General features: G+C 36.0%; 1 protein-coding gene across 2 annotated transcripts in view; it reads right to left on the reverse strand.

The window, feature by feature from the left end:
• LOC103715927 (phenylalanine--tRNA ligase beta subunit, cytoplasmic) overlaps positions 1-15,357 on the reverse strand; it is a 30,954-nt gene that overhangs the window by 7,469 nt on the left and 8,128 nt on the right. For both annotated transcript variants that reach the window (XM_008803726.4, XM_039127447.1), the window contains exons 12-16: positions 12,331-12,459; positions 12,094-12,204; positions 7,840-7,974; positions 4,016-4,090; positions 1,575-1,682 (exon numbers count right to left, since the gene is read on the reverse strand). In XM_008803726.4, coding sequence (XP_008801948.2) covers positions 1,575-1,682; positions 4,016-4,090; positions 7,840-7,974; positions 12,094-12,204; positions 12,331-12,459 — 558 coding nt within the window. The remainder of the gene's footprint in view (positions 1-1,574; positions 1,683-4,015; positions 4,091-7,839; positions 7,975-12,093; positions 12,205-12,330; positions 12,460-15,357) is intronic.

Consider the following 15,357-nt stretch of genomic DNA (forward strand, 5'->3'; position numbering starts at 1 on the left):
AAGTAGCTACCAGCAAAAGAGCCAAAATTTGCAAGTTAGATGCCTGCAATTGAAGTGATCCACAAACAACCAATGCCCACAAGAGCCTGCCTACAGGTCACAGCAAAATAACTTCCACCTTACCCAGTTAGACAACTAGCACCATTACTGAAGGATTCCACCTTATAGCATCACCAAAAATCTTCAGCGAAAATGAGTGTTTCAAGTCTTTTCTCAAGTATAGCGGCAGCACGCAGGGACATGCTTTCTTCTTGAGATCCCATTCTCTGGTTTGTCACCTATCCATGCTTAGTTAGAAGTTTATGGAACTCTTCACTTTTGTAATACATCGCCAATCACATTTAGTCTACAAATATTATGTGAAGGGGGACATTACCATGTTAAACGTGCAACTTCTCATCAAACTCATATGAAGGTTTATGATGAACTTATGACCTCCCTTCTATAGCTTCATGAACTGTATATTAAGATGGCTTTTATTGCTAGTTGAGTTTGAAATTGATTCTCAAGGGAATGGAAATATTGCAATTCATCGCAAGATAGAATATACCATTATTTTCTGGATAAACACATGATACTATGTTTCAAAAAAATATTTTATTCAAGACATTCATTCAAATCAGACTGTTATGAAATAATCGATTCATCTTTATAACTGATAAGTGATTTTCAAAATGTCATAGCAGAAAGTAATAACAAGATAGATAGCATCGAAAATCTGCTCTTGACTGCATTCGCCATTCAAGCATATCTTTCCTTTTCCTTTTTCTTTTTCTTTCTCTAAAGATATTCTATACACCAGGTAGGTAACAGATATGTATCCAAAACATCTTTTCTCTCATACTGCAACTGCTCTTAACAAAAACTCATATTAGCAAAGCTGTAAAAATTTGATAAATCCACCTATACCTTGCTATGACAAAAGTTGCAAACCAGGAATAAATCAACAAAAGTAATCTGAAAATCTTTCTTACATCCATAAGATATTTTATCTATCATCAAAACTTTCAACAACAAAAAAAAAGTTGGCAATTTAAATCATGTTAAGATCTCGTATTCATTCTTAAGCTCCATTGCCTATTAAAAAATTCTTCAATAACATGGTATAACAAACTCCATGAACTTCAGAAGAGAAAATGATAGGACAGCCAGCTTGGTTTTTCACACTAAGATATAACCAAATCAAATCTATGGACCTGAAAGCAAGGAGCAGCTCCACCAAGGATTCAAAATGAATCACTTATATACCTGGAAGATTCTCAAAAATCCTATGACATGACATGCATAAATTACTTTCTGCATGAGCTTCAAAGCAAGATGATGGATTTTCTTCAATTCAAAATAACTTCAAAGATCAGAAGTCATGGAGGCAATAACAATAAGTACTTTTTTTGTTCTTTACATGACTCAATCATATAAGTGATCCAAAGCTCAGTAGGAAAATATAGATCATGCTAGACCAAATGAAAGTAGTTAACCAAAGTAGCAACTCAACTGGATAATTAATAATGTTTTGACTTTATGTATGAAATCAGAGAAATATCAACAGAATGTGGATGCCACAAAAATAATACCTCAAATCCTGAGGCAACATTGCAGTACAATGCCGCAAGTTGACGATTATTTGCCGCACCAACATCACGTGCCGCATCCAATATTACAACATCTCCAACCTCAAATATCTATGTCAAACAGGCAAATTACATTCAAAACAGCATCATTCCGATTTTCATAAGCTGAAATACCAAAGAAAATAACCAATTTCCAGCCCCCTTTCAAGTTAAACCATGACACAGATTTAAAGGTGCATAAGATATAAATACTAAAACTTAATTGTGGAGCTGGCATCTGGAATTTCAAAATGGATTGTCAATTATACATGACATTTAAGCAATCCCAGAATTATTGTTCTGGTGCCTCTATTAATCAACAGTACTAGAAAAGAAGAAAACATGGATAAGTCATGCAGATGCAACAGTGTAAGCCTGACGACCAAGGTTGTACATTTTCCAAGCGACAAAATGCAATGGTCATAAAAGCTGACAAGATAGTTGGAACCAGGCTTATGAGATGCTGCATCGGAAGCATTGAACTAAATGTTTTAGAAATCGCTGATACTATGGAAATAGAATAAGCGGTCAAACTCTTTTAAATTTCACAGAGCCAAAACAGGAATGGCCCTTGTGCGTCCTTCATATTGGTCAATGAAAATTGTATAATCTACTTTGTATATCTGTAAATTGGATCAAACAAGAGAATATTATGTCATTGAAACCCTTCAATATCTTTGAAATCCATGTTCATTCATAATTGTGAAATATTGTCATGTTTCCAGGAAATATTGAATCATTTGAAGCCCCTGCATGAAACTATGGGTTGCTTATTTCTGAAAATGTTTCAAATACTTCTTTGAAAACCATGCATATATGTTAAATATTTGAAACTCTCTTCACACAATCTTAATTGAGGATTTCATGAACTATATGAGCCACCTTTGTAAGTAGGAAATTAGATGAAATAATATTGGAGAAACAATTGGAGTTGTGTGTTTGCTCACTTTCAGTGTGGCAATGTTTTGGACTCTGCCGATGGGGATTATACGTTGGCATTTCATCGTTCCAAGGTTTTGATTACTTTAGACTTACTCCTAGGGGTTAAATGTGGTATTTTGGTCCTACTCTACAAGATTAAATGCGGCACTTTGGACCTGCTCTAGGGGTTAAGTGTGGTACTTCAAACCCGGCCACAGGGATAATATAGCCATAATGGTATTTGCTGATGAGTTGATAAACGGTTTTAGAATATAATCATAAAATGCTATTTGAAAATGCAGGTATAAGAAACTTTAGTTTTGGTAATGACTTATAAATTATTCTTTGGAATCATGTTTGGAATATTGATTTGGAAAATGATTTATATACAGCTCCCTGAAATTATATGTATAATTTTAAGTATGTAAATCTTATATTTGTTATTAAATCATGCATCCATAAATTGGTTGCGGTAATCGGCTGCTTACATAGGCTTCTAGCTCACTGTTCTTGTTTCTTTTTCACAGAGACTGAGGCATAGCAGGGGGCTGGTAGAAGTTGGATAATGAGTTTAGAGCAAGGCCCTAAACTTAGTTGGACCGACCCAGCTTTTACATTTTTGTTTGGAACCCTCGCTGATACTACTGTTATAACTATTTGGACCCCTTAAAAACTTTGTAAAGTGGTTAAGTTGGCTAAATTGTAGTTTTACCTGAATGTTTAACTTGTGGTTGTTCTGGGAATTGGCGTGTGGCCAATTCAAGTTTTGGAAAAATTTAGTCAGTTTTTGCAGATTGTTATCCAGCCAGAGTTATTGGACTATTGCTAGTTTGGTGGGTCACATCTTGCAAGCTCATGGGGCCCATCACTACATGTGTGCGGCGGGTTGCCGTGTTCCTCGGCACATGCTTAGATTGGGGGCATGACACTATCATATCCATTCCAAAATATCCAACAATAAAAAATTAATCTAGAACCGAGAAACATGAATCTCATGATATTTTTTTAAGACATTTTGCACATTAAGTATTAACTAAACTGAGATAAATAAGGAATTCTTTTAGGAGTTTGATTAAACATGAAAAAAATTAAATACTTGAGTAACTTGATTTTATAAATACGAAATTGAATGACTTAATTGCATGAAAAATGAGATAGGCAATCCAACTTAATGAAAGTGTTAAACAACTTCCACAAATAACTTACAATGCTTGAAGTAAGAAGCAGATGGCAGGAGACTTGTTTACAAATTAGGAAAATACAAAATCAGGAGTTAAAAAAGCAGACGCATCTCTTAAGAGTTCAATAAACTAAATGAAGACAGATACTAACGTCAGCAAGTTAGTCACTTGAATTTGATCATTTCAGGGTTTCTTAATGTAATTTTATCTGGAAAAAAATAACAGTGCACAACTTTGGGGGAAAACAAAAATCAAATTCTTGAGTTAAAATAATAAGCATGTGACAAGAATCTCCATGGATACCTTGATGGGCCTTGGATGGTCAATATTGTGCTTTACAGTTTTCAATAAGCATGACATAAGACTTGTTCGAACAATCTGTTTAATACCAAAGTTCCAAATAAAGGCATGTATAAGAATTCTGAAGAAATAAAGGAACAAAATGATCATTTATAATGCAAAAAAAAATAGGGCACATTAAACCATGGTTTGAGGCACCACATGATGGTGGTATGCCAGCCTTTCACTGGCTTGGCATGCATGGTACGTACCATGCCATGCCAGTGCTTGCCATGCACCAATACAGCTGACAGCCAAGCACCGGCATGCAGATGGAACCATTCCCATGATGCATGCCAGCAAGGCATTGGCAAAGTACAGTACCATGATATGTCATGCCTGCTGTCTAGCACTTTAATCCACATGTTGCAATGCCAAAGATTTTGAACTGATATACATCAAGTAAACATGAAACCTTAAGTACATCAACAAGAATCCGGATAAGGAAAAAGGATAATGTTATGCTAATGTACCTAAAGCAGAAGTACACATTTTTTCAGGACATGGAAGCATATGGGTCAAAGACAGTGGCATAACAAAATGCAAGTTCATAGTTAGAATGCCATAAGAATAGAATAAATAGCATACAGAATAGAATAAATAGCATATAGACAAGGTTGTTCGGCTTCAAAAGTTCCTGATGGGTTTTTACATTTACAATTTGCATGATAAACTTCGTAAATAATCTAAAAACGGATTTGGCACCTTTTACTAATGCACATATCTCTTACTACTTGCTACTTTTTTTTCATTTCTCAATCTGAAATTACCTATAGACCTATTGGTTTGAGTTTGTATCACAAACAAGTTTGTAATTGATATACAAAGTATTCAATGTACAAAATTGTAGCCAAATTCAAGCTATCATATATTCATATTACATGAATGGAAGATAAGAGTCAGGTCTATTAGCGATGTAAACATAGTGGAAAAGAAACTAATGGGAGAAGCTCGTACACATGCAATTTCCACCCCATATGTAGGAGGTAGGGCTGCAAGAGGATAGGATCGAACCACTTCTAATCCAGAACCCGTTATAAATTAATCTAGTCCAAACTGAACCAAAGTTAATTGGGTTACGCTTGGATACAAAAACATGACCAATTTTGAGTTTGAATTGGATTTAGATTATTAAATTTCCAATTAGAACTGAAAATGACCCAAAACAACCTCAAACTAGTAAAATAAATACTTTAGATTTATCATTGAATATAAGAAATTAGTTTTCTTTTCATCATATAGTTAGTCAATAATGCATTGTTAATTATAACGATATGTGGTTATCAAGGAAATCTTATATGTGGTTACCAATCAAATCTTACATAGAATATGTTTTTGATAATATCTATATATTACATATTACTATTTATTGTATAATATGCTCACACTATAATTAGGTAATCAATTTATATATGTTTATTATGGTTTCTGTTAGGATTATTGTTGACCCGATTTGACCCCAAAAAAAATTGATCGATTGAGAAAAATAATATTATATTCAACCCAATCCGACCCAAATGGAAGTGGATTAGGTTTGGGTTCAATCTTTTGACACAATTCAACTATGGATTGGGTTTGGGTGCCCATCCCCAATCCAAACATGATTTATACTCTATACAACATAAAATAGTTTATGGTCTCATAAAGAACCGATTCAATTAGGATTGGGTTTGGGTGCCCATAACCAATCCAAACTGATCTACTTGCAGCCCTTCGTGGAGACTTCACTTCATAAAATTTGGATGAGAAAATATTACCTACATGAACCATGAGGTTGTCTCTACTTGTCACACATGATTTATACACTATACAAGATAATATGGTTTATGGTCTCATGTTATCAAACATAGAAGATGAAATCACTTGAATTGAACGTTCCCATTGGCGTGCATCCAGCAGGAATTGAACCTAAGAATTTGCCAATTATCAGTTAGGCGCTTTAACCATTCAGCCATGGATGCTTAAAAGGGATCATCGTACATTGTGAATAACCAAATTCCAATTGAATTGAAATCTTTAGGAGGAATCAATGAAACGACATCAATTCAAATCCTGGATCTTCGAATTGAGAGAGATATTGAGAGAGATCAAGAATTCTCACTATTTCTTAGATTCATGTATCTAGGATCATCCACCTCAAGGGCCTTATGGAAGATTTCGAAATAGATGCACAAGCATCTGATTTGGTAGGAGGGAAAAAAAAGGATACCAATAAGGCCAAAAAATGGAAAAAATCCCAATTAAATTAGAATTAATTCATATTGTTGTAGATTGGAAAGCATTAGAATATAATGCAACACTAAAACAAAAATTTTAATTAATTGGAAAAGTTAAGAATATGGATTGTTAAATTGGGTTGGTCATGGATTTTCGACCCACAACTCCAATATGAAAGCCTTATTTAAAAAAAAAAAATGATAATCCACTACGAAATGGCTATTCATCATACATGGTAAGATAACAATGTAGCTATTGGTGCTTCAATAAACCATATTGTAGAAAAAGGGCCACAAGCCTGGGCAGCAAAAACCTTTTGGGTCTCATTCTTTGGTGGGTAAATAACATTGGACAATTGGTCAACTTTCCCATTGACCAACTTACCCACGTTCTTATGCTCCTCTATGTTGCTAAGTTATTTTTCTATAGGTAGCATTTACCCATGAAATGGACGGAAAGACTTGCCCACCTAGGAAGTGGATAAACTATTTTCCCATCAGCCAGTAAAATAACCTTTCTAAAATACCCTTAACCCTAATCCCCTCATTCCGCATCCCCCCCCCCCCGACCTAACACTCAACTCCCTATTCCCCTCATTGATTCGTCCGTCCAATATAATATATAATATAATATAATTATTATATAATAATATAGCATAGTATATTATAGTATACATATTATATATTATAATATATTGTATTATATTATATATATGATGTATAATGTAATATATTATATTACAGTATTCTTATCATATAATAAAATTTATATAATAAAGGATATTATGGACAATATGGATAGATTTTAGCAACTTACCCAGGAAAGTAGTAATGCAAAAGAACATGGGTGACAAATTCTGAAGCCACTTTCCAATACATAAAAGAACATAGGTATATTATTTTTCTGTCTAAATGTTGCCCGAGAAATACTTACCCAAGGAAATACAGATTCCTGGGTAAGTTTTTTTTACCCCCCTTAGAACAGGCCCTTAAGTATTTTGGACCTTAAAAGCATATTGGTCCATCCATGAATTTAAGTGTTGGTTGGCAAACACCACAATGTATACCATCATACCATGCCAATATCTTATTGCTACACTGCACTAGCACTGTACCAATTGCATGCCAATATGTGACATGTTACCATGTCAAAGTGTGCTAAGTATTGGCACAAATGGAAAAACATGACATACGGTGCCGGTGCCAGACAAGTCAGCTGACAATGACTGGTAATAATTATTGGATCCAGCTAAATGCATTTTGAAGTAAAATATGTCACTACAAAAGCTCAAAAAAGTATATCAATTGGATGTTAAATTTTGGTCCAGAATAAATTTTTGTACAAACTCACTAAAGGAATGAGATATAAACTTTTAGGAGGTCAGGTGGATGAGAAGGTAAAAACAAAGTTAATGGTCCAGGATAAATTTTTATGCTCACTCACTAAAGGAATGAGATATAAACTTTAGAAGGTTAGGTGGATGACTAAGTGAAGCTAAACAGAAAGATCAGAGCATTTTAAAAATAAAAAATGCATCAGTTTAATATATAACACAAGATGAGAAAACAAACCTCAAAGTCAGATGATCGAGGGTTTGCAATGATAACAGCTTTGTCTCCATCATCCTTCCGTTTCAACATTGCAAAGTTTTCTTCATGTGAGCACAAAACCCATGTGAGCACCTCCATATACCCAGCTCTGGAGACCTATAGAAAGGTGCATAATATTCGATAAGAGACACAGTCAACTGAAGCATAAATGAACACTATAAAATGCAAATATCAAAAGATGATTCACGTTCCAGAAACAGTTTGTCCTGGGAATTTGATTACTACATAGTGTTAATATCTATTCAAACAAAGTGAGAAAACATTAGTCTCAAATTAATGAAAGGGTGCTTATGCAAATATCAACAAAATTTCTGCTATATATAATGCAAATGTGCAGTGACCTGGGAAATTGTGCATGAGGAAGTGAATCTCTTTTCTCTTCTACAAGTACAATCTTCTTTTACTAAATATTTTTCTCCAGATTCACCCTATAATCACTAGGAGGAGCGCATTCACCGTTTTCTTTTTCTTGAGAAATATGACAGGAGTGCTACTGTTGAGTTGAGGACCTTTCTGCTGAGAAGAGGGATGAAACAGGCTGAGATAAGTTTTATTGGTGTGTATGCATCAAATCAACTCCAGAGAACCACGATTGATGGAAACATGGGATCACAGCAATACATCAAATGCTCCTTCTCTTGAATAAATCACATACAATATAAATGCCCTGTATTAGTGATTGAACAATAGAGGGATACAGTACTTCGCTCCCAGGAGTGAACCTCAACAAGGATGCAGCATTGCAATGCATATGTGACATTTCAAGGTTGGAGTGACAGGGCACCACAATTAATGAAGCATAACCACAAATTCTAGTTGTACGATATTCTAGATAATACGAAAGCATAATGTAATCTTGCTTTTAAGTGAGGGTGTGGAGATTCCATAGTATATTATATTATAATCTATAAAAATGGCTTATTTCAAAAAGGGGTTTGTGAAACAAAAATTGTGAAGTCATCATATGGTTTTTATATTCACACTAGGGCTGGAAACGGGCTCGGGCCAGCCCGGAGCCCATCAGGCCAGGCTTCGGGGTGGACCCGAAAGAATTCAGGTCGAGTTTGGACTTAAATGTAGAACCCATTTGTTTTTCAGGCCGGTCTCGGATATGTCATTAGCCTGGCCCGAGCCCGGATAAGGCTCGAAATGGAGCTCAAATTCAGGCCCAAAATAATTTATTTTTTGTGTATTGTTATTTAGAAAGAATAATGAGGAAGTAAAGAAAAATTAAAATGAGTTTAGCTGAGAATAATATATCATGTATCATTTACTTGTGTTATAGGAGATAGTCTAATTTTTAATTAGCTCATTTCTTTGTCAAGCAATATTATAAAATATTAAAATTCAATCGGGTTCGAGCTGGACCTATTTTCGGCCCAAATGAGTAACTCAAACCGGCCCAATCAGATTTGGGTCAGGCTTGGGCCTAGGCTCGGGTCGAGCTCAGGCCTAGATTATAAATTTTCAGACCTAAGCCCGGCCCGAAGCCCAAAAAAAAATTCGGGCCAGGTTCGAGTAGGGGTATAGCCTGGCATGGCCCGGACCACTTCCAGCTCTAATTCACCCTCAAGCAATTTATGTGATTATTTTGATAAAATGCAATTCTAGTACAATTGTCATGCAATGATTCAAGAGTAAAGAAAAATTCATTTATATGAGTTAAAAGCAAAACCCAAGCAAGTAGTACACCAAAGGCTGGATGACATACTAAAAGACATGATTTGGTATGTCAAAGGTGAATTATTAAGACATAGATTGGACAATAGAAGGTCAAATTAAACAATTGTTGAAGATATGCTTAAACAAAATTAGATCCAGTTTCTAGTCATGCATTCTTGTATTTAAGTTCATAGTGTTTATGTTGTCAGACATGATGCGTTTAGCGAGCATCTTTGTTATTGTTGCCGTCATCATCGTTCAAACCTCATCCGATCAAAATGGGTTTGGCTATGGAACACTAATCTAGGTTAATAAGGAAGCAAAGAAGGAATGAGTAGGATTCCGCAATAACGATAACAAGCCGATAACAATTAACGATAAAATGAGAGAAAACTACAATATTTGTATACAAATGCCGATAACAAGCCTATTCCACATATGCACATGTCAGCATCCCACCATGCACAGTGTTGGGACAAGACATGTCGGGAAATGGATCGAGACAAGATAGAAAGTGGCATCCACAATCCCATGTGTCCATATGCAAGGCATACTATTGCATGGAAAAATCGGGACGGACTCGTCCCGTGGTATTTAAAACCTCAACAGTTCTAAAAGCTAGCCATGCGATCAAATGTGTATGAAACCCCATAACTGGCCTACATAGGGCTCAAGTGGCATCACATGCAACTAGAATGCAGTAGTTGTCTAGGCACCTACATAGGCCTAGGCAGCCTACAATTGGTCCTCGGAAGATATCCCGTGAAAAAACAATAGTTAAGTGCTATCAACCAGCCCACCTCTTCCACAAGCTTGTTTTCCACTTCTCTTCCTTTGCCTCTACTCCCTCTCACCTTTATTCTGCACCATCTCCTCTTCTTATTCCTCTCTCTTCTCCTCGCCTCCTTTCAAAATCTCTTATTCCACTTCCCCACTGCTCCTTTCCCTTTGCCGCCTCCTACCTGTGGCACTTGCTAACAAGAAAGTTCTACCTAGGGTTACCCATTTCAGAAATCGCCATAAACTCGAGCCTGCACCTACTTCCAAAGGCACCTCCATAATTCAAGTGTTTGAAAAATATTTACTTGCCTAAACATGCACTCATGCCTGCCCCCAATTCTAGCAACTAAGTTATGTTACCACTTAATCTAGGTTCCCTCCTCTTCCTCCTAAATCCTAATCCACCTAAGAATGCACCAAAACACATAAATATCATGGCCACTCAGATATTTGATCAAGATCATATAGGCTACAAGTTCTTATATTTGTAATCATATGAAACAAGAATTTTGTTCAATACTTAAAATTATTAAATTACAAGTCACTACAAATCCTAGATAATACAAAAACTCTATTAGTCTCAAATCCTCACATTATTATTAATAACAAAAGACTAAGGTTCGTTGAACCATCCCAAACCGCCCGGGCATACCGTATCAAACTAGAGGAAAATTGGTATGGTTCGGCACAACGTTCGTTGTACCGTCCTGAACCGTCCGATTCGGAGCGTACCGAGCCGTACTGAGGGCAAACCGGCACAGAGAGAGGGGGGGAGAGGGAGGGAGCAAGAGAGAGGGAGAGGGAGGAGGATGACCAGAGGAGGCCGGTGAAGGGCCATGGAGGGCTAGGGAGGAGCAGAGGATGGGCTCCGCCCCCCGGTTCCAGACACTACCCTTTAAAAAGTTCAAAAAAATAAATAAATAAATTACTACATTTACCTTCGACATTCAGCACAATTTACACTGCACCTAGGCAACACCAAATGTGAAGGAGTGAGTCTAGCACATTAGCATATATCCCTCTTACTGATATTTCAATGTTTGAAAAGAATAAATTGATATATAAGTCAATTCACTTCCATTAGTGCACTAAAGAAACAGATAGAACAATTTTGAACCTTTAGAGTTAAACCTGTTATATTCATACCACATTTATTATAAAAATCTGCTGGTCATAAGCTCAAGTTTAAGCAACTATCTAGGAATCCAACACAAGCTTGATCAGAGATTGAACACTGATATCTTTGATCACTTATTAGATTCCACCCACATGGACTGAATATTAATATCAAATAACTGTCTTCATCACATAAAGAGACCTAAGTCATGAGATGCCAACTTACATGATTTTCAAAGCTCCGCAAGTTAACTAAATATGACTAAAAATTTCATTTGAATGGAAATGAACACTAATGAAAAATTGTAGAATCGAGGCTGAACATTTGGGAGACATATTACTACATGAATATTTGGGATTTTAATATAATCTACAGGCATGATAAGGTTATACCCTTCTATCAGGTAAGGTAGACTTGTACTATTATGTGGATAGATACTTTGCACATGCATATCACTTAAACAGTAGTACAAATTTGGACATGAGCCAAAAACGCTGTGCATACAAACAATCCATCAGGATGATGGAGATGGCATCAGTTAGATATGCAGGACGCCATATTAGCAGTTCATAAGAAATCACATATCAATTAGCCACAAATGAAGGACAAGGTTATCAGCAGGAATCCAGAAAAGAAATACGAGCTGTGTTGACTACCTCAGCTCTGATTTTATCAGAAAATCGGTTCAATGGTTGCCGCCCTCCCATTGTCATGCATTTAGGCTTTGATTTTGGAATGTTATTAAATCCATAAGCAATGGCAACATCCTTTAAATAATGATTAGGAAAAGGAGAAAAACCGATGTCAGCCCAAGATGTCCAAAAAGGGAGAATTACTGAATATATACGTAAAAGTTTATTGATCTATCAATAATCGCCAGTCACATTCCCTACCTCCATCACATCACGAGCATGTAGAATATCACTTCTAGTGGGAGGTACAGAAACAATTATATTACACTTTCCATCTGCCGTCGAGGATTTTTCAGCTTGCAATTGCATTTTGTTCAACAATGGAACAACCTATCATTTGTAAGTAATTAGGGATGAGTCATATTCGAAGAATGATATAGCACGAAATTAAGAGGACTGTCACTTGACATGACATAACTGATTGACTTAATAACATCCAAAAAGCTGAAGTACTAGGAAAAAACGAACTGCTAACAAAAAGAAGAAAAGCATTTGAAGCCATATTATCATAGAAGATTTTAGCCCGTGGGTATAAAGAAAAGAACAAACTGAACAAGTTAAGCCCTACATTTACAAATAGGCAAAGACGTAAAATAACCTATATGATGTGCAGAATTAGGATAACAGAGTCACATGATAAGATCATTCAAGACTGTACATACACATAGGCATGTATGCGACTCAATGTTAGAGAAACTAGCTGATGATAGATAGATTAAAAAAAAATCACAAATTCTACAGTTGTCGGAGGCTCTCAAAGTCCAACACATTCCACCATTCATGCACATAGGAAGCTGATTTGTTTGATTAGATATCTCATACATCTGGAGTATTGAACTGCTGATTTGTTTGATTAGATATCTCTTACATGTGGAGTATTGAACTGGCATGTCATAATGATACTCATTTTTATTGTTTATCGACATATCCATGGTACCGGAGCTTCAACTTCTAAATCCTACACCATCTATGTGGATTGAAATCAGAGTATGTTAGTTATAAGCATAACTAAAGTGTTGATAGTCATACACTAAGTTAAGGAAAAACAAGGTATAAAAATTCATATACATGCTTTACCATTAACAGAAACAATATTTTCTACAAATCTACAGGACAAACTTCATAATTTATAAACATGTTTCAGTCCTACATAGCCAGGTAACAACCCCTACAAAAGAATTGCACTGAAATATATAGCCACTATAAGGTGGTTAAATGCCATAACGGGCTATAAAGCCTGGGCTATGGCTTGCTTGTCTAAAGGAAAATTGTTACGTTTAAAGGGCAAAAGGTCTCCCAAGCAACCACCTACATCTGACAAGATTAAAGGCATTGATGTAGGGAAGTTGCGCTGAGCATCATAACTGACTTTCAAAATCAAACCTTAGGTGAGGTGACAATTAATTGGCCACCTTGGTTGGTCACCGAGAAAAACACATTAAACAACTTTGACTGCATTAGAAAAACATCAAATAAAAACTTTAAAAGCAATATGCTGCAAAAGAAATAACTTTTGGATAAACAACAATTTTGCTGATGTGTCAAGTTACTATTCAACTTTCACGTAGATTGATGTTTGATACTGACTCCTAAAGAAACGCCTAGGCAAAATGTAGCAAAGCTCCAAGAAAGAGAGGAATGCCTCATAGAGATCAAAGTATCCAGTCATGAAATATAAAGGACCAAAAAACAAAGAAAAGGGACCGTGAAACAATACTTCCTCAAGAATGAACCTTTTGAAAAACTAATTTACATCCATCTTCCAAACATCTCAAAATCTATGTCTGACCGGAACTAGATCAAGGAATGATTATCCTATTTCTGCTTGAGGTTGTCCATGGTTGATAAAAGTGACATATTCACTATCTCTATCAAACAAATGGTCTTGACAATATGCAACAGTTGTCAGATTAGATAATTGCGCCCAAGACTATGTTCTACCGAAATAGTTCATTGGCTCTTATTAAGTGAAACTGCATATGCCATTTTTACAGTTGAACAACAAAGAATCTATATTTCTAGTTCATGGCTATATCTACCCCTTGAATGTTTGCATCCACTCACTGTACAAACTACAACTTGGACAAACTCCAAGTTGGAACCAAATTTTTCCCAAACCGAACAGTCTTATTACAATAAAATCAAGTATTATAGCTGCAGTTTAAGACATAGCACCACGCTGCTGGAATTCATAGAAATGTTGCAAGTCAATTAAAAGCGACACATGAAGCAAAAAAGTCGCAACAACTATTTTGGGTATAAATATGAAAAGGTAGAGAAGCAAAAAATAAATGAAGAAGAAAAGCAAAGAGGAGAGTGGGAGTGGGGGGAGAGGGGGGAGAGAGATGGCACAAAATTATCTTGGTGTTGTACAACACAAACTTTTTGGCACCATATGGATGAACAGGGGTTTGTGCCCCTGTACCATCCATATTTATCTATAGCAGTGCCTACCAGACCTGTACTCACTTGTGCAAACCCATTTCATTTGCGATGAGCTCTACCATGTGACTGGACATGGGACCAGCAGACTTCAGAGCAACACAGCACTGCACTATGTGCACGCCAGTCTATGAACGACATGGGCAAGGCATGCAGTACTTTAATCCTTGCAAGATGTTAATGGCATTCAATCCTTGTATTAATCTTCAAGAGAAACTGAAATTCAAGATAGACTGCACAATATGGCATGGGTCTGAACTCTGAAGACTCAACCCCTAATGAATTTGTAAGCCTTTAGAATAATGTACTGAAGACAAAACGAACCTCATTGATTCACACAGGAAGCATTTGGAAAGAGAGGAAAAAACCACATTAACACTTAAAAGGGGTTGTTTGGTTGTCTGGTTTTACTGAAACAAAATTCTGCAAAACCTAAAATGCATGAGATTTATGGAAATTCTTGTTTAGTTCAGGGGCAGAGCCAGATTTTTTACCTGGGCATGCTGGAATAAAATTGCAGAAAGCTTTTGATCAAAGATAAACATATATTACATATATCTGAAGTTGTGCTTCACATTTTCTAAAGCATCCAAAGAAAGTAATCATATGAATTAAAAGTTCAGTTCTCATGACTGGATGACTTTTTTGCTCTCTTTATTTGCAGAGAGATGGGAGGTCTGAAACTCCAGATTTTATGGACCTTTTTCTATTCTTAGTTAAAGTGCCAATCGATCACCAACAATCGAATTGAGCACAAAAAGATACATGATTGATCAAACTAATGGT

This window comes from Phoenix dactylifera, chromosome 6 (assembly GCF_009389715.1).
Source record: "Phoenix dactylifera cultivar Barhee BC4 chromosome 6, palm_55x_up_171113_PBpolish2nd_filt_p, whole genome shotgun sequence".
In the NCBI taxonomy this organism is placed as follows: Eukaryota; Viridiplantae; Streptophyta; class Magnoliopsida; order Arecales; family Arecaceae; genus Phoenix; species Phoenix dactylifera.